This window comes from Callospermophilus lateralis, chromosome 3, assembly GCF_048772815.1.
Source record: "Callospermophilus lateralis isolate mCalLat2 chromosome 3, mCalLat2.hap1, whole genome shotgun sequence".
Classification (NCBI taxonomy): domain Eukaryota; kingdom Metazoa; phylum Chordata; class Mammalia; order Rodentia; family Sciuridae; genus Callospermophilus; species Callospermophilus lateralis.
In genome coordinates, this window is record NC_135307.1 from 178,879,228 (window position 1) to 178,898,431 (window position 19,204).

Below are 19,204 nucleotides of genomic sequence, written 5' to 3' on the forward strand. Positions count from 1 at the left end.
TGGAAGCCTTTAGGCCAGCTTTTTTGCCTTAAGGTTAGTTTCACAGTCTGCCATAGTATCTGAAATTCTACCAATAAGGCCTCTCAGAGGCACACTTTCCCCTTAGGTAACCAGGATTACTTGAGGGTTAGTCAGATACAAGGCTTCCTGGAGACATAAAGATGGGTCCGAGGATAGAAGAGAAGGTGCACAGAATGAGGACAGAAGGACATTAGCCTCCCATAGTGCCATCCTGTCTATGCGGAGCGGTTGAGTAAAAAAGGGAATGTAAATAAATACCATGGTCAGAAGCTGGATTGATTGTTGAAGGCTTATCTTAACTTCTGATGTAGGAATGCAACGGGCAGATTTGCTGGGTTATTATTAATGGCTGTCTGGCTCAATTGAGAATTCTGGGCATCATAACTGCTAACTTTTTAGCTTTAATAATCATTTCTGGCATAGCACCAGCACTTTCCAAGCTCTGAGACTCCTCCCTTCATGAGATGTACAGTCTGGTCTGTCACCCCTTTTATAGGAGGTGGAGGAATAAGACACTTAATGTTCTTCTCAGAGAGGAAGGCTTGCCAGCAGTCATAAAACAGCAATGCCAAGTGCTTTTAAAGAGAGGCCCAAGTGCAATGGGAGTTGGAGGGAGTGTTCATGATGCTGCTGCCATTATCCACAATGGGTTTGAGCTTAGAAGGACAGTGTGAATCACTAGCAGCCATTCAAGATCTTTGCATAGAGACAAGATAGGGTGAGGGGAAGAACAATTTAACAATATAGTCTAAATTGGAAACGGAGCAACTGATGGCAGGGAGACCAGGTGGAACAGTGGTCTCAACAAGGTGTGATGAAGGGAGGATTGCTAATGAGAGGCTGGGCCTGGGAAGGGGTGAGAGTTTTGCCAGACATCCCGCAGGGGTGTGAAATCTTAAGAAGTCAGGACTTTGGGATAGGTTCTGATGGTCTTCAAGGTTTTGTACTTGGAAGATGGGCCCAGTGGAAGTCTTCTTGATGGAAATAGGTACCTAGGGGATAGGAGTCAGAGGGGGAAAGGATGGATAATTCATTTCTAGAAATCTTAGGTTTGCAGTACCAGTTGATTCTCCAGCTGAAAATAAAAGTACACTGGAAAAGTAGGCTGGTGATAGTTAGCATCTCCTCTATACCCTCTTCCCTCTTGATGGCAAAGGACAGAAATGACCTTGAAATTATTTTTATCAGTGGAAACTGATAAAAGTCTTGTACTGCTAGAGTGTGGAGGCAGAAGGCTTTGGCTTGTGGACCCAGACTTAGGCTAACAAGCCCCCTGACTTAGCGCAAACTACAACCTGTGGGACTGGATATTCTCAAGAAAATGAAGTGTGGGAAAGCAAAGGCCAATTTAATGCCTTTCATTGCCAAAATTGAGTGTCCTGAGGGTAGTGAATGTATGATAGAATCTGTATTAGAGTTTGGAGATTATTTCAAGTTACAATTTTTTATATCTTTAGTGTTTTAACAGTTATTTATTGAGGACTCTTAGAAGCAAACAAAACCATATATACTACCCCTTACACATGGCCACTTTGAGGCTATAGAGGCTAAATATCTGTATGTCTGTACCATACATTAATTAAGCAGTGTGTGAGAAGTTCTGTCAGATGTTTCATATTAAATGATATCCTGATAGATTTCCATTTAAAAAATACAGGAGTCCTTGCTTTGCATGATAGTGCAAGACTGAAATGATCATGCAAGCTGAAGTGTACAGGGTGAACTTACTAGTCAGTGAGATAATGCTTTTTTTTTTTTTTTTTTTTGAGGAGGAGGGGATCAAAGAGTTGAAAACTTACTATAGATAAAACAAAAAAGTAAAATAGTAGTTACTTAGTATTTCTTAACTCAAAAATTAGAAACATTAACCCATTTGAATCAAATGTATGATATGTCAAGATCATTGTAATGTTTTGAGCAACTAATAAAAAAATTAAAAAATCAGAAACATTGAGAGTAAAAATGTGTTTTCTCTATAATAAAGTTAGCAAGGGTAGTTTGATCAATGCCTGCCTTTAGTCTAGTTTGAACAGAGCGGGCATCTTTCCTAGATCTTGGTGAATAGTTCAGCATTTTGTCCTTTGTGCATTCAGTGTGCTGAAATTGAGAGTTCTTCTTGTGTGACGTTTTTGTCAGGATCATTTCAAGGACATTGCCAGCCTTCTGCTGCCATCGAGTTCTTCCTTTGCGTAGATTGTGTGACCTTATCAGTTCCTCTGGCTGCGGTCTTGTGTCTTGGTGGTGGCGGTGTCCCGCGGCTAGCCTTTTCTTCTGAGCTCTGTTTACCTGCCATTTGGCTTCAGCTTTGGTTTAGTTTCTTTGCTGCACTTTCATCTCGGTAGCCAATTCCCTGTTTGGATGTCTCATTTTTATGAACTGTCATATGGGTTTTATCCCGAAACAAGGAGGCAGCACTACCAGTACGCTGCCTTTGTGTGTGAGCTGAGTACAGATGTGCAATGACCTGTCACTGGCAGACTTTGAAGAAGTGATACGATTGGCCACTGATCATGCTTGGGGACTGAAGTATTTAGAGAATTTTTTACTTTATCCAAGTACTCAGATTGAGCTATTATGAACTATGAGCTCTTGTTGGGGGACAAATGTTGCTGTTTCTTCTTTTACTTCTACTACTTCTTCCTTTGGGTAGAATAAACAGAATATTTAAAAATTCAATTTGTGATATTGACTTGACTTTCACTTCAAACATAGTTTGGTGAAATAATGTGTAAGGTAGAAAACAGGAGCTACTTGCTTGGTCCCAGAAGTAGTTTAATCAAAAAGTGTGTGTTCATTCTGTGTGTTCTGAGGCAGGTGCCCCATGTCTCCCTTTTTTGACAGATGAGAGGGTACTTGTTTTGTGCTTAGTAATTCTAAGTGCTGTAGAAAAAGCTTAGGTTTCGGAGTCATGCCTTTAGATGAGTTATTGAATCTCCTTGAGCCTTTGTTTTCTCACCTTTAAAGTGGAGACATGGCATCTCAGAGTTACTGGAATGAGTAAATGTAAAGAAGTTATTGTAATGTCTTAGACATATTAGGTGTCCAATATTTCTGTACTTTCTAAACCAGAATTTGTCATTTAGTTTTATTTCCTGCAGTTGTTTGTCATTTATTTTATATTGTCCAATTTGATGCAATAGGAACAATTTTAGAATTAATGCATCTATCATAATAATGTAAAAGCAAACAGTACAGATAATAAAAAATATTACATGTCAGCCTCAAAAGTGGTTAATCTAAAATTGGTAACTTCAGTAATTTCTCCCAGTAGTATCAATCATATTTCTCAGAATGATGATGATGTTATTTTTTTTTTAATTTTAAGGTAAAATTAGGTTTGTTCATTTTAAAGGGATGGCTTAAAGGGTATTTGTGTTTAGAATTTTTGACACAGTTTTTTTGTTGAATTTCTCCTATTTTCTGAAATGATCCTGAAAAGGATGAAATACCTTATTTTATATGCAGTAAGTTATCTATAATCCCTTCCACACATTGGTGTACTTTATTATTTTGCCTGATGGGTTTCTTACCATTTTAACTTTTTTCTTAAGATATGAAGTTTTAATTAATACTATAATTTTGATTTATTTTTAGATGGTTGTTTTTGATAGTGTTTTTTTCAGACAGTCAAAATGAGATGACAGATCTTTTTGACTCCTCAGTAGTATAAGGAGGCACAGTAAATTAAGAATAACTGACATAAAGAGGCTCTGAAAACAAATGCCCTTTCTGCCCTACTTTTACATGTGGCCCATTGTGCGCAGCATTTGACCCTTGCCCAGGACAGGATATGCAACTCAAATGTCACCTTTTGATTTCCTCCAGCAGCAGAAGAAAAGAAATCTCTAAAGCGGACTTTTCAGCAGATACAGGAGGAGGAGGATGATGATTACCCTGGAAGCTACTCTCCCCAAGATCCTTCTGCAGGACCCCTCTTGGTATGTTTGACTCTCCCAAAATAGGGTTCAGTGGCTTAAAATGACCTCTAGTTGAAGATTATGGCCACAAGGTGGCACTGGTGGCCAATCATATGGAATCACCAGAGGGCAGTTCTGGGGCATCTAATACAAGATCTCATCCAGAGAAGCCTGCTGTGACTCTTAAACCGAGTTTATGTTTTTTAAAGTATTTGGATGTGATATTTTACTCCTAGAATTTAAAAACATTATTAAAAAGTAGATTGTTGCGAAAGGGGTAGATAATATGTTTAAAAGACATTCCAAAGTCTGCTGTGGCAGGTCTCCAGTCTTCTGTTGTGGTGTTTTGCAAGTAAACAGCTTGTTCATATCTAGAACAGTCTGTGTGCTGAGAGTAAACTTTTATACTATAGCCAATTTAAATGTTAAAAGAGGGAGTTGCCTTTAACCATGTGTTTGCATTATTTGGGCTTTCATAAAACAAAGTCAGCTTATGAATTCTTTGGTTGGTTTATTTCATCTATTTTATAGCCCTTGAGAATGAGACTCAAAATGACCGATTTTTAGTAACTTGCCCAGTGTCTTAATTTGAATCCAGGTCTGTCTTGCCCATGCCCCTCTTATTTTGTCTAAATCAGCTTTTATTACACGTAGGTGAATTCAAAGCTTATGTAAATGGGCTTGTGTCTTGTTAAAATGATTAAATGAAATGGCGTTAGGTGACATACCTTTGCATCCAAAAACTTTAAAGAGAGCAACCTGAATTATCAGCTTTGTGGTCATTTAGTACTCTGTGCAGAGTAAGCTACTCTTAGGTCATTATGGACTGGCTTACCTGTCAGTATTCTCTTTTCTGACAATTTAATAAACTCCTTTTAATACACACAGAATACATATCGGTTTGCTTTTCTTTTTGCCTCTCACTGTTATTTATAATGAGTGAGTTTGACTCATTTGAGGAGTGGTGATCATTTTGTAAAGCAAACTCAATTTGATGAGTCAATGCACAATTGTTGAACAGTTGATATATATATATACCTTAAAGAGTTTTTTACAACATTTCATTTGTGTCCTACTAGAGAACTAGAAAAATTAATTTTGTACATTCTTTTAGACTGTCATTGACTTCTGTATAAGCTCTGGAACTAAGAATTACGTTTTCAAAAGACCAGAAATGACCATTTTTAAAATTTGCCTTCACCTAACTTAACTCCAGCTAATTTTCTTTAAAATTCATATGTCTGTACACTATAGTGTTGTTTCTATTTTTATAGACTGAGGAACTGATCAAAGCTTTGCAGGATCTGGAAAATGCTGCATCAGGGGATGCTACTGTTCGACAGAAAATTGCTTCTTTGCCTCAGGAAGTGCAGGATGTTTCTCTATTGGAAAAAATAACAGGTGAGAAAGTGGAGTGTGGATGAAAGAGGAGAGAAGAGGAACCTATGTGTAGTCCCTCTATAGAGCATCAAACCCTAGGACATATGTATGTCACTTTCCATGTGATACTGGGTGCTCTGCTACCTTGGGATTTGTGAATAGCTCACATGCTGAACAAAGAAGCTCTTGAAATAGTACTGATTCCAAGAATTATTGCAGAAGTTCTGGCATGCCACACCTGTGGGCACTCTAAATAAGGTACCAAACGGAGGTGTTGTCTGAGGGAAGAAAGTTCCACCACGCAAATGGAACAGAGTGTGGAAAACCCTCAAGGCCAGATGTGCTTAGAGCACATAGCATAGCACAGAGGCCTTTGGAGTCACTTGAGAAGCATTTGCACTCCCTCGGTCTGCTTCCCAAGCTCCACCAACTCAGCCTTGCTGGGAGGACACATGGTCTGTTGATCCTGCACCTCCTTCTAGCCTTTCAGTCCTCATTGTCTGTACTCAGCTTAGAGTCTTTGTGCTCTCTCACACACACCTTCAGATCTGTTCTTTCCTCTTTCACTGTAAAATCCCCTAAACTGGTTAACTCCAACTTTTAAAGAATTATTATTCCGTGGCCCACCTCATTCTTTTTGTCCCAGTGCTGGGGTCACACCCTGCATGTGAGGCAAGTCCTCTATCATGGAGTTGCACTGTTAGCCTATTTTGGTTTTTTAAATATTTATTTATTTTCTCCCTCTACCAGGGATTGAACCCAAGGACACTCTACCACTGAGTTCCATTCCTGGCCTTTTTCATTTAATTTTTATTTTAACTTTTTAAAATTTTTATTTATTTATTTTGATGTCAGGGATTGAACCTGGGGTACTCAACCACTGAGTCAAATCTCTGTCCCTGTTTTATATTTTATTTTGAGACAAGGTCTCACTAAGTTGCCTAGGGCCTCACTAAGTTGCTAAGGCTGGCTTTGAACTTGTGATCCTTCTGCCTCGGCCTCCTGAGCTTTTGATGCCACCTTGCCCAGCACCCTTATATATTGACAGATCTCATTATTTTGCTAAGATTGGCCTCAAACTTGCAGCCTCCTGAGTCCCTGGGGTGACAGCACCCTTAGCCTGTTACGATTTTTAATTATGATAAAAATTCATGTAAAAGTATACAGTTTAGTAGTGTTATGTATTTTTACATTTCTGTGCAACCAGTTTCCAGAAATATTTTCATCTTATGAAACTGAAATTCTATACTCATTAAACAATAGCTCCTCATTTTCCTCTTCCCTTACCCACTGGCAGTCACATCCTTAAATCCAGCTCTTTATCTGCTCCATTCCTACACCTGTGCAGCTGAACATAGCTGGGAAAAGTAAATTACACATCTAGGCCGATTTCCTCTTATTTCTCTGGATTAACATCTGTTTTCTAAACCTGCTGCTCCCCCTGTGTGTTAGACCTGCTCCTCCTTACTCACTCAGGGACATTGCACCACCCATGTTCCATTTTTCTTCTTCATGCCCCACCCCCCAACTGGATCATTCTGAATAACATAAAGCTGTTTGTGTGTGGGCGCACTAGGGATTGAACTGAACCCCAGGCTTTCAGTATGCTAAGTATGCATTCTACCACCAAGCTAGAGCCTCAGCCCCATAACATTTTGTATTTTTCCAGATGGGAAAGTTTTTTTTTTTTTTTTTTTTTAATATCTTTATTTATTTATTTTTATGTGGTGCTGAGGATCGAACCCAGGGCCTCCAATGTGCGCTGAGCCGCAATCCCAGCCCTGACATGGGAAAGTTGTTTTCCTTGATCCCATATCTTTCTCTAGTTACTGCCTCATTTCTTTGCTCTTTTCAGCATAACCCCCTGACTGGATTGCTTCTGCTGTCCCCACGTCCTGCCCTCCCATTTTCCTCTGATTCCACTCCATTGAACCTGCCCTTGTCAGAGTTGTGATGCCTGCCTTGTTGCCGTGTTCTGTAGTATATTCCCTGCCCTTACCTTAACTTTCCCCAGTAGCATTCAGCCCAGTGCATTGTTTCCTCTTACTGAAAATACTTTTCTTTACTTGGTTTCGTAGATAGACTAATAGTCCTCCCAAAATGTCTGATACCTAATCCCTAAAACCTGTGAATGTTATCACATGTAGCAAAAAAGACATTGCAGATGGGAAGAGTGTCCTGGGTTATCCAGGTGGGCCCCCATGCGATCACAGGGTGGGAAAGTAGAAGTCAGATGAGGAGATAGAGGTTGCAGGAATGCGCTTTAGAGATGGAGGAAGGGGTCCTGGTAATAATTGGTTTTAGCAGCAGTAGTCATTTAGGACCCCATCTTCTTCTAGCTTTCCTCCCCTCCCTCTGACTGAGTCTTTTCCTCCTTGCTTGTTTCTTCCCTTCTCCTTTTCACCTAGTGTTAAGTACTTAGCCCTCTGGCAGTTAGTTTCACTGGCAGTTGTTCACTTAGTCTCATGAATTTAGATAATTTCGTACTGATGTCCCCTAATTTACATCTCCAGTGTTGACCTTCCCTTTGAACTTGAGACCTGTACATACAACCTCCTGCTCAGTTTTAGTAGATGTCTTTATAGGCATTTTAAACTTAACCTGCCCCAAACTGGTCTCTGAAACTTATTTCTCTCATGGTCTTCACATCTCAGTGGGGCCCACTCCTTATTCCCATTGACTGGGACCAAAACCAGTACCTGATATCTTGTCAGCGACTCTCCTGCTACCTGGCACAAGTCACCACCATCCTCACTGGAATTATTGCAGTAGCCTCCTTCCCAGTCTTCTCACTTCTTCCATCCTTGACCTTCATCCCATTCTCAACATAGTAACCAGAATGGTCCTCTTAAACAAAAGTCGAATCGTGTCACCCTCTGCTCAGAAAATCCCAAGGATTCTGCTCATCACTTACTGTAGGAGCCGGAGGCTTTCATTGCCCCACAGTCTGGACCTATTGTCTTGTGGCAAGGCAGTCCTCTGGGCTCCTTCCCAGGTACCCTCCCCTCTCAGAGCCTTTTATTAGCTGTTCCTTGGTGTCCCTTTCCTTCAGGCCTTTGTTTGCATATCACTTTAGTGAAGCTTACCCTGACCACCTTATTGAAAATTGTATCCCCTGCCCCACCCCAGTGACCCATTCTTTCCCCTCTGCATACAGTATTATGTGTTGTTTCTCTTCCTACCTGGAGGGCAGACTTTTGTCCTCTTTGTCACCTGCTGTCTCTGAGAACCACTGCACTCAGTAAGAGCTCAGGTATTTGTTCGGCTGGTTGAGAGATTGAACACACAAGATTGATGGATTTTAAAGCCTAGTTGCAGAAGTGCACACCTGTAATCCCAGCAGTTCGGGAGGCTGAGGCGGAAGGGTTGCAAGTTTAAGGCCGGCCTCTGCTACTTAGCAAGACCCTGTCCCAAAATACAAAGCAAAAAGGAAGAGGATGTAGTTAAATGATAAGGCACCCCTGGGTTCCATCCACAATACGGGGTGGGGGGGTCCTGATTGGAGTGGATTTAGTGGTGTAGGAGGAGAGTGGGTAGTTACAGGGGTAGAGACAACCTTTGAATTTTCTGTGAAAGAGGACTGGGGAAATGGGCAGTGGCTGGAGAGTGGCTGGAACACACACTGTCCATTGATATGCTGATAGTAATGCTTCAGAAAGGGGAGAGCAATCCATTAGGCAGGGAAATACAGGACTGTCACACAGTCTTCGCATCAGCTTGGGAGGTATGTGGTGTCCATGCACAAGTGGAGGGTGGCCACAGAGGCTCACGAGTGCTCATCTGGCTCGTTAGGGAGGGCAGGGTGCCAGAGCACAGTCACAGGTAAGTCCCCGAAGCTAGATCTTGCTTCTACATTTGGACTACAATTTTTTATGACTCCTTAAACAATAAAAAGTTATTTTTCTGAGTTGCAGTTGTTTGGGCAAATGATTTATTTCCTTTGTGCAGTTCTTGAGGGTGAGAATTGATTTTTTTAAAAAATCTTAAATCTTAAAGTGAGTGATTTCCTTGTTGTTTTCCCCAGGCACTAAAACATCTTAATGAATTAACCACTGAAAAAAAAAAAAGTCAGTTAATCAAGCAATGATAAAGCTAAAACTAGCCTGCCTGCTGTCCTCAATAGCTTGTTCCCAGACCATCCTCACTGATGTGGAAGAAGAGTCCTAATCCTCTCTGCTCTCCCTGATGGAGGCCCTTTCTTTGGGCCCTGTTTTGCTCACTCTTTCCCTTCACCCAGAACTTCCTTTTGTTCCTTATCCCTGAGGAGGTAGAAGTGTCTGATCTTGGCATCAGGCCCAGTTGGGAACGCCTCACCAGTTCACCTCCCAAGATTCATGTTAAGGAGGCATGTATGCTGTTTGCCAAACAGATATGATGATACAAATTCTTAAATCTCAGTTACCCAAAGAATGCCAAGGTCTCTCACCTCAGACAGCCTGTGACAGATGTGTATCACCAGGAACTCACTTTTTAGTTGTCTCATGGAACTGTTGGAGTTTGGAGCTTTTTGTTTCAAAGCATTTACCTACTGTTTTGATCTTTAAAGGTCTTTTAAGAATAAGAAGTAACACATTTCAAGTCCTAATCTCACCACACATAATTAATTACAGCAGTTCTTTATAAATACAAATCTTCCTTTTGTTTCTTCTCATTTCCTTGCATTGAGTCTCTGTTCCACTTCTTACCAAAGATACCCTTTCTTATTGCTCAGGACAGGTTTGTTTCTTCCCCCTCCACAAAGCATGGGTTGGGAGCCATTTATTGGACATGAGGTCTGTCCAGTAGGTAATGACCAACCCTTTTTAAAAAGCGGACTAGAATGAAAGAACACTTGGCACAAAGTAATTGTAAGTACTTCATATGAAATGTTTATTTTTCTATGTGTTTACTTACATAAAATATATTTCTATGGTGGGTCATGTTCAAAAACATTTGAAAGCCTCTGCTCCTTACCAGAACCTTTATTTTGCTGAATGCAGGAAAAGAGTTCAGGCTTCAGGTTTTCATAGTTGAAGAGGTAGGTTTAGAGATCTGACTTTGAGGCCCAACTCAGCTGACGACATTGAACCTCTCAGCTGACCACATATTGAATTCTCATTGATAATATTTTGTCTGTTTCCACACTGAAACAATGAGTGTTTTTTTAATTTCAGAGGGATATAAAAAGAATATTTAATGAAAAACATAGGCAAAAGCCCTTGAACTTCTCAGATGAGGAAAAAGTATTTCATGGATGACCTTAATTATATTTTTGCTTGTTTTGTTCAGAGAGCTTTTGCAAGAATGGGCGTTCAAACATCGTTGCCAGATTTCTCCCCTGTACAGTTGCCTCCCTTCAGGTGATTCAGGAATGTCCTGTCTTGTTGACAGAGTCAGACAGAGCCTTTGGGTTTCTTGCCAGCCAGCTCATTGTTTGTCCATAGGTTCTGGCTTATTTTTGGAATCCATAATGGGAGAGAAACTGCAAATCTCCCCTCAGAAATGTTTGCAGTTGTACCTGTGTGATTTCTATTGTTTCTATTTTTTGGTCTCATTTTTACTCAGACAAAGAGGCAGCTGAACGTCTTTCAAAAACAGTAGATGAAGCATGTCTGTTACTAGCAGAATATAACGGGCGCCTCGCGGCGGAACTGGAAGACAGGCGCCAGCTGGCTCGGATGCTTGTGGAGTACACCCAGAACCAGAAAGACGTGTTGTCAGAAAAGGAGAAAAAGCTAGAAGTGAGTACATTGCAAAGCAGACCCAGGCTGCCTGAGGCTCCCTTCCTGTAGGGAGGGTGTTTTTCTTTTTTTTTTTTTAAATGTCTTAGTTAACATTTTTATCTTTTAAAAATTTGTAAGATGGCTAGGTGCTGTGGCACATGCCTGTAATCCTAGCTACTTGGGAGACTGAGGCGGGAGGATCACAAGTTCAAGGCTAGCCTGGGCAACTTAGCAAGCCCCTGCTTCTAAATAAAAATTAAAAAGGGCTGGGGGTATAGCACCCCTGGGTTTAATCCCTAAGATAACCAGGAAAAAAAAAATGATGGGAACATCCATTATTTGAGCCTACTTAAAAATCAAAGTCATGTTTTCATGTGTCCAGGAAAGAACTAATTGGATTATAAAAAACAATGAACTCTTCATGACAGCATTAGGACCTTAATATTACTTTAGTTTAACCTCATTTAAAAAAAAAAAAAAAATCAAAGTACAGAAATAGTCAGCAAGATCAAAGAATATTTATTTGGTGATATTTAGGAAATGCTTTAATTTTTTTTTTAATTTTGGGTCATTTTGGGGTTTATTTCTCATATCTCTTCTAAGGCAAATACATTATCTGCTTCCATGCTCTGTCTATGTCAGTTCTAAAATTTCACAGTAATTTTTTGTTTGGTTTGGTTTTTAGTTTTTATGGTACTAAAGATTGGAACCAGGGATGCTCTACCACTGAGCTACATCCCTAGACCCTTTTATTTTGAGACAGGGTCTCTAAGTTGCCAAGACTGGTCTCAAACTTGCAATCCTCCTGCCTCAGCCTCCTGTATCACAGGGATTACAGGCGTGCCACAGTAATTACACCTGGCTTCTGTAATGTATCTGGAGCTAGATTCTCAAACTGTCAAAAAGGAACTCATTTCTATCCTGGGCCAAGGGCATAAGTCTGAGTGTCCTCGAGAGCAAGTTGAGAAGCGTTTCCTCACCGTGCACTTATTTGGCTTCTTAATTAAGTACACAGTACTTAACAGAGTCAGCAGTGTGGACATTTGGGGATTATTTTGTTGCCTTAAGCTGCTAGGCCTCCTTTCTGTTAGGAGTGTCTACTTTTCTCTTTTTAAGATACATAGAAAAGAGCTGGGAACAATGGTTCTGTGAAGGGAGGACAGTTCTGATTTGGAAAACCAGTCACATTATATTCTGAGAGCCCACTCAGGAGATGAGGGAGAAGGAAAGCCAGCCCACCCCTTCATGTTCCCTGGCACTCAGGGAGGGGACATAGAGCTAGTGCTGACTATATTTCTTAACCCACAGTCAGCTGGCTTGAGAGGGGAATGAGTGGTGGCACTTTTCACCATATCCTTACCTGCAGTGCTTGTGGGAGCTGAGATGGCTGGTGGTGGTGGGGACTCCATATCCCTAGCCAACCTGAACATGGAAGGTGGGAAACAACTGTAAAAATGTAGAAATTGGCTCTGACCAGAAATCCTAAAGGGAGTTTTGCAGGCAGTACCAGACGGTCATTTATCTGAAATGCTCATCTTTCACTGAGAAAGCATTTTCAGCACTGTGCCCTGGGACTAATCAGAGAGTGTAATTAATGATTCTGGTTGTAAGTCACCATGCCATCTGTTGAACTGCCCCTTGGCGACACATTAAGGGCTTTCTCTGATCTGTCAGACATTGATTATCATGAGCAGCTGTTATTGGGTGGAACATGGCAAGCTACCATAGAGGACAGAGTCTTTGAGAAGGAGACTGTTGGTAGAGCTAGTTAACTCTTTGTTCTACCCCCCTGCCCCCACCCCCTACTCTCAACACATAGGGGCACTTTCCTGTCGACTTCTTGGGGAATCATTTTGGTTTCTGAAGAACCAGTGGTTTGATGGGTATCATGTGAGACACAGAAATGGATCAGAGATTTGGGTCTGTTCTGTAGCCTTTTAGCCCACGTCCCTCTGCTAGTTCATGCTGTGGAATGACATTGGAATCCTGGTCCTTTAACAGAACAGGAAGGTCCCAGCACTGCAAAGCACAGAGTCTGAATTAAGAGTTCTCCTACCAAACTGTCTCTCAGCCACTTGAGCAGAGCCATAGTAAAAACAGAGTGAAATGTGCAAATGACTAGCTAAACTACAAGACGGCAAGAGCTGGTGGTTCTTTGTCTATGCTTACTAAAATCATGAACAGCCTGCCCTGCAGAAGCTGAGATTCTCTCTTATATGTTTATAATAGACTGGTTTTATTCTATACATCCTTGAAGTGATGGTGAAACCTGACATGCAACTTGAAAGAAGCATTAATACTCTGAATTTCTCCAAATCCTCCAAAATCTCTTATTGATGGGGAGAGTACATAAGATATATCTGTTTTTTTAACCTTTATTTTTGTAACACAGCCAGTTCTTATTTTAAAACTAATGAATTAAATCTTTTCTTTTTAATCCTTTCATTGCCCTCCGTATGTAAATACATGGAATTCTTTGGAAAAACAATTCATTTGGCATGCTTTTTCCCCCAGAAGTTCTAATTTGTTAACACTTGGACTTGTTTTGTATTTTCTTTTAAGTTTATATCCTGTTTCATGTAATAAGCATCTCTTTTTTGCTCTCACTTGAAAATATTGTGCTAGATATTTAGTGAGTCCTAAACTTCAAGGTAGAGAATATGCTGATTCAGAGCCTAGGATCTAGGAGGGGCAGTTAGGGCTCAAAGGAAGAGATTATGTTTCAAGGAAATCATATTCTGGTATAAACAGCCTAGGTGAATATAAAACCAAAACCAACGGATTATTTGTAGTGAAATTAAGAATACAAGTAACAATTCTGATTGTGGCTGAAGGTAAATTCAGACATCCTGTCAGGCATTAAAACTTTTCTTGTAAAAGGAAATAGCAATTGTTAGAAAGGAATTATATTTATAAAGGGGAGCCTCTGGACTGGTCAAGTTAGGTTTGTGAAGAAAGATAAAGACAAGGTGAGGGAAGAAGGTGCTGGAGATGCCAGCAGGAACCAGGGTCTCTGTCTTTAAGGGGCTGCATGTGCTTTCATAGAGTCAGCAGCGCCTGTTAGTCAAGAATCTGTGTGCTTAAATGGCAGTGATAATTCTGGGCCTATAAGATGAGGTAATAGTCCTTTTCATGCCACAAGAAACCGTGGTTTATTAATTTATATATTCAGTAGGAACTTATTGAGCACCTACTATTTGCTAGGCACTATATTAAGGGTCTGGAAATCTGTTGATAACTGAGATATAGTCATCTCTCTACCCACCCCCACACTTCAGTCCAGGGCAAGCATAGGAGCAAGCTGTACTCCTCTGCTCAAAGCCCTGTCCCACTAGGGGACACTGCAGCAAACAAGGCCATAACACAGAATATGAGAAGTGTTATAAGGAAGGAGAATATTCTACCTCGTTGTGTCTTAATTAAAACAGACCAAGAAAAATGCTAAGAATATTTTAATTTGATGGGATGTTTAGGTGAATTTTCAAATGCATGGGCTGCTCCTGAATACCATATGCCTTCAGCAAGGCTTCCAAAGTATGCTAGACTGTGTGCTCTTTGACTGCTCTCATAGTGCCAGGAACATATTTGTTCCTCAATAAATACTTGCTCTATGACTGAAATCCATCATTTGTTGTGACTTTTCCAATAAAGAAAAAGTTATTTTTAGGTTACATTGAGTGGTTTTAACATATCTGATCTAATTTTTGGTTGTAAAGACCATGTTAGGAAAGAAAAGTGGCTGTTTGATAGAAATTCCTCTGGGTTTTCTTCTTTGTGCTACTTCTTTCCTTTAAGTAGAATCATGGTTCATTTTGAGCTGATAATTTTTTAGACCCTCCTCTCCTGCCTCTGGGTGTCATGGTTGACATTGGCCTACTGCCTTCCCTTAAATTGTAGGCAAGGTTAGAGGGAAAGCTGAAGGTTTGCAATGCTTTGTCATGAACGTGAGGAAACTTAGAAATGGAGGCACGTGGAAGCAAGTGTGTGTGGCCACCCAGAGCTGAGGCTAAGGAATGTGAAGCTCTGAAAAAGTGTCCATTAAAAAAGGTAGAGGTCAAAGATGCCAGAAAAACCTCGAAATGTCACTGCTTAGGAGAAGGAAAGGTTTGTTGTTGTCGGGTCTGTTACCACAAGTGACTTTTAAAGCCCACAAGCCTTATTCTGACTAGATTGGAGAGACTTCCTATCTTGTCTTTTTGGGTAAAGCATGATAGGGGTATATTCATCGGAGCCATCAGAATAAGAAAGAGTTTGTGTATGTGTGTATGAGAAAGAGACCTATTTGTACAAGCATTAAAGATGAAAACAGGTACCTGCAATTTTACCTCCTCAACATCAGTTCTTTGTATTTAGGTCTTGCATCTGTCAGTGGTCTAGAACTGGAAGGGGGCATCCTTTCTGTAGTACACATGCTGCACAGTCAGGCACATAGGTTACGTGCCACACAGGGAAGAGCTCTGGGTAATGTAGCAGCACATTTGTTGGTTGAGATGAAATGTATATGAAATTAGCCATTTTAAAGAATGTTGATTTCATTGGCATTTTGCACGTTTACAATACTGTGCAACTACCAACTGTAAAGTTCCAAAACACTTTTATCACCCCAGATGAAAACCCCATTCCATTAAGCAGTAACTCCTCATGCCTCACTTCTCCCAGCTGCTGGCAACCACTTTCTGTCTTGATGGATTTGCCTGTCCTGGATATTTTATCTAATTCTGTGTGGCTTCTTTCATTTAGTGTGATGTTTTAATTTTATTCATGGTATAGCATGTATTAGTACTTCATTCCTATTTATGGCTGATTAATAATTATTATTAGAGTAAGAATCAATTGTTACATGTATCTGACACATTCCATCTTAGACATTTGAATTCCTTCTATTTTTTGGTTATTAGGAATATTGCTGTTGTACACAGTTATGTACAAGTTTTTGTATGGATATGTTTTCATTTTTCTTGGGCATGTGTATCTAGTAGTGGAGTCCCTGGATCATATATTTAACTTTTTGAGGAACCTGTTTTCTACAATAGCTGCACTATAGCTTTGTAGCAAGTTTTAAATCAAATCTCCATACTTTGTTCTTTTCAGTGTTGTTTTGGCTACTTGGGATCTCTTGTGATTCCATATAAACATGAACATCAGCTTTTCCATTTTTGAAGAGAACCAAAAGGGCCATTGGAATTTTAATATAGGGATTGTATATTCCAATTACTTTAATATAGGGATTGTATATTTTAATTATTTTAATATAGGGATTGTATATTTAATTTTAATATAGGAACTGTAAATCATTTGGGGAAGTATTGCCCTTTTAATAATCTTATGTCTTTCAATCCATGAATAAGAGATGTCTTTCCATTTATTTAAGTCTGCTACAGGATTTTCAGAAGCGTCCTGGGGTGTCCCTTACTGGTGCATTTGACATAAAGGCCTTATCTGGATGCCATAAGTATCAGTGACCACAGATCAAGGGCAGTAGGGTGGCCTTGCAGTAGTCAGTGCTAATTCTCTCCTGGACACAGAGGCCTTGAATAGGAGTGAGAGAAGTTGTTTGCAGAATTATTGGAGTTGTAAGGAACCTGAGAGATCGTGTGCTTGATTTCTGAATTGGTGAAGCAGCTCAGACCCAGAGGAGATGTTAGAATTCAGGCCAGACATCTGGTTACTTTCCATCAGGTTTGTATTGTTTAGTTTAAACTTGACTCAATGAAATAAACAGCAGGAAAATATCCTGCGAAGAGGAGTAGCCAAAGTTGAATCAATTAAGCAATTCCCAAGAATCTTCTTGTAGAGAAATGACATCTTAGGTAGGGAGATTAAAATGGCTGTGTGAAAGCATTCCAGAGTGATCTCTGTAAGTGTGAGAGAGTCCACTCTGCTACAGAGGCCTGCCCTCCAGCTGTGCCAGTGACATCTCTTGCTCTGATGTTGGTGGCTGGGTGGGCCTCAGTGAACTTAGGGCTGCTGCTCTTTCTCCCCAGCTTGGCACCTCCCACTTGGCTGTAATGAATACTCAGAGTAGAGTCTTTGCTTCTGACAGAGCAGCTGGGAAGTGGGGAGTGATCTAGAATCCAGCGCTGCCTTGTGACTCTTCATATTTTGTTTGCATTGTGGTTATTACAACTTGAGAAATTCTTTGGCTGCAGCTGATGGGGTACTAAACCAAACTGATGGCCGTCTGTTGTTTTTGGCAGCATCCCCCACCTCCCTGCAGGGTGCAGATGGTTAGAAGCATTTGTTTCAATAATGGGACAGGCAGTAGGTGGAGAGAGAGAGCTCCTTTTTGTTAACTTTAGAGTCAGTTCTCTCCCCCATGATGATCAGAGCCACTATCTCATTGTCTCTTAGAGTAGATGCAGATGAAAGCAGGTGGTCTAATCTTCATGTTAGATAAGAAAACTAAGCTCAGGGTTTATGTGAGCTGCTCAAGGTCACAAAGAAAGTCAGCAAGGACCAATACTGGAATCTGCCAACTGCAGTGATCATCCACTGTGTTTCCTGGGGCCTGAGAGGCCCTAGTAGCACCAGCACACTGCCCCTAGGCCTTCACACTACTGTTGTTTAGCACCCAGTGCTCCCTGCTGGACCAACAGCACTTTCAGCATCCGGGGCAGCTGTAGGATCAGGTTGATCTGCTCACACCTATCTGGCGATGGTGGGAGGGGCCTGTACTCCACTCCTCTCCCATGCAGCAGGCTGTGGCTTGCTCTCTGTGTCTTTTTATCCCTTACACAATTGTGGGGGGTCTTTTTTTCCCTCAGACTTCCTTTCAGTGTGTGGGGACTTTTTTGAGTTGATGCATTGGTTCTGTGATAGGAAGTTTAGCAGCTTTATATTCGATCCTTAGATTCCTTCTATTCATTTTGGTCCCTCCAGATTTATATCTGAAGGTTTTATGTATCAGGGTGTGTGTGTATGCTCTTTATTACGGTATGAAATTTGGGATATTTCTTTTCACTCCAGGAGTAAGAAAAACCACATTATAATGTACTTCATATACTTGATGACCTAATGACATGGTTTGCCAGTACTTGAGACTTCACAATGAAAAAGTGACATGGTTTCAAAGCTCTGTTTTCATATCTGTATTGTTTTCATATCTATAACACAACCCCCCTTTTCTTTTTCTTTTCTTTTTTTTTTTTTTTTGAGACTGCTAGGGATCAAACCCAGAGCCTTGTGCATGCTTGGCAAGCTGTGTACCTGGAGCTACACCTCTAGCCCAATGTAGGCAGCATTAATCCCTGCTTCCTGGAACACCTCTTACTGAGTATATTAGTGTATTAGTGCAAAAGTACATATACAAGTAAAACATCTGGGCCCTTGATCATATTCACCTAACACTCAGTTGTTTCATCAAAAGAAAGTTAGCAAATAAATATTTTTAAAAAAACTATCATGATTTCTTTCACAATCTGGTGACTGTCTTGGGTGAGGGTACCAGGGATTGAATTCAGAGGCACTGAGCCACATCCCCAGCCCTTTTTTTTGCATTCTGAGTTGCTTAGTTAGCACCCAGCTTTTGCTAAGGCTGGCTTTGAACTCACAATCCTCCTGCCTCAGCCTCCTAAGCCACTAGGATTATAGGCGTGTGCCACTGCACCTAGCTCTAGTGACTATTTTTGATATATTTCCTTTATTTTTTCCTCTAAAATTAGAATGTGCAGATAGTTTTCCATTTATTTTACTTAATGTAATTATTTTCCCTTGTTAACAAAAACTTTGTAAACATATTTAATGGCTGCTTACATGCCTGTGGCTGGATACTCAGTAATCGTTTTGAGCATCTCTGCCTTAAGCTCCTGTCTTTGGGCTAATCTTCGGGTCATTTCCAGAACTGGTTGTGATGTGCAGATGTCTGCTTGTCTTTATGTCCACTGAAGTTTGTGTGCATTTCAGGGTCTTTGCTACCAGTGTGCATTCCTGCCTCAAGAGGGCTCATTCTTTTTCAAAGCATTCTAGGATTTCATCAAGCTTTCATATATAGCTCTTTCCAAGTTAAGTCTTTGTTTTATGAAGGAGTAAATATTGAATAGTTAATTACACAAATGGGGCTTTCTTCTGGCTTTTAAATGATGTTGTTTACATTTGAGACAGCTGTGGGAAAATAGCAGATACTTATTATAACATTGACTTGAGTGAGCATAATTTTGAGAGGAGGGTTCAGATTACAGAAATTTG

General features: G+C 40.5%; 1 protein-coding gene across 2 annotated transcripts in view; it reads left to right on the forward strand.

The window, feature by feature from the left end:
- Rprd1b (regulation of nuclear pre-mRNA domain containing 1B) overlaps positions 1 to 19,204 on the forward strand; it is a 49,655-nt gene that overhangs the window by 19,128 nt on the left and 11,323 nt on the right. The window contains exons 4-6 of one of the 2 annotated variants that reach the window (XM_076851836.1): positions 3,847 to 3,959; positions 5,213 to 5,339; positions 10,863 to 11,038. In XM_076851836.1, coding sequence (XP_076707951.1) covers positions 3,847 to 3,959; positions 5,213 to 5,339; positions 10,863 to 11,038 — 416 coding nt within the window. The remainder of the gene's footprint in view (positions 1 to 3,846; positions 3,960 to 5,212; positions 5,340 to 10,862; positions 11,039 to 19,204) is intronic. The other variant, XM_076851837.1, reaches the window with a different exon arrangement.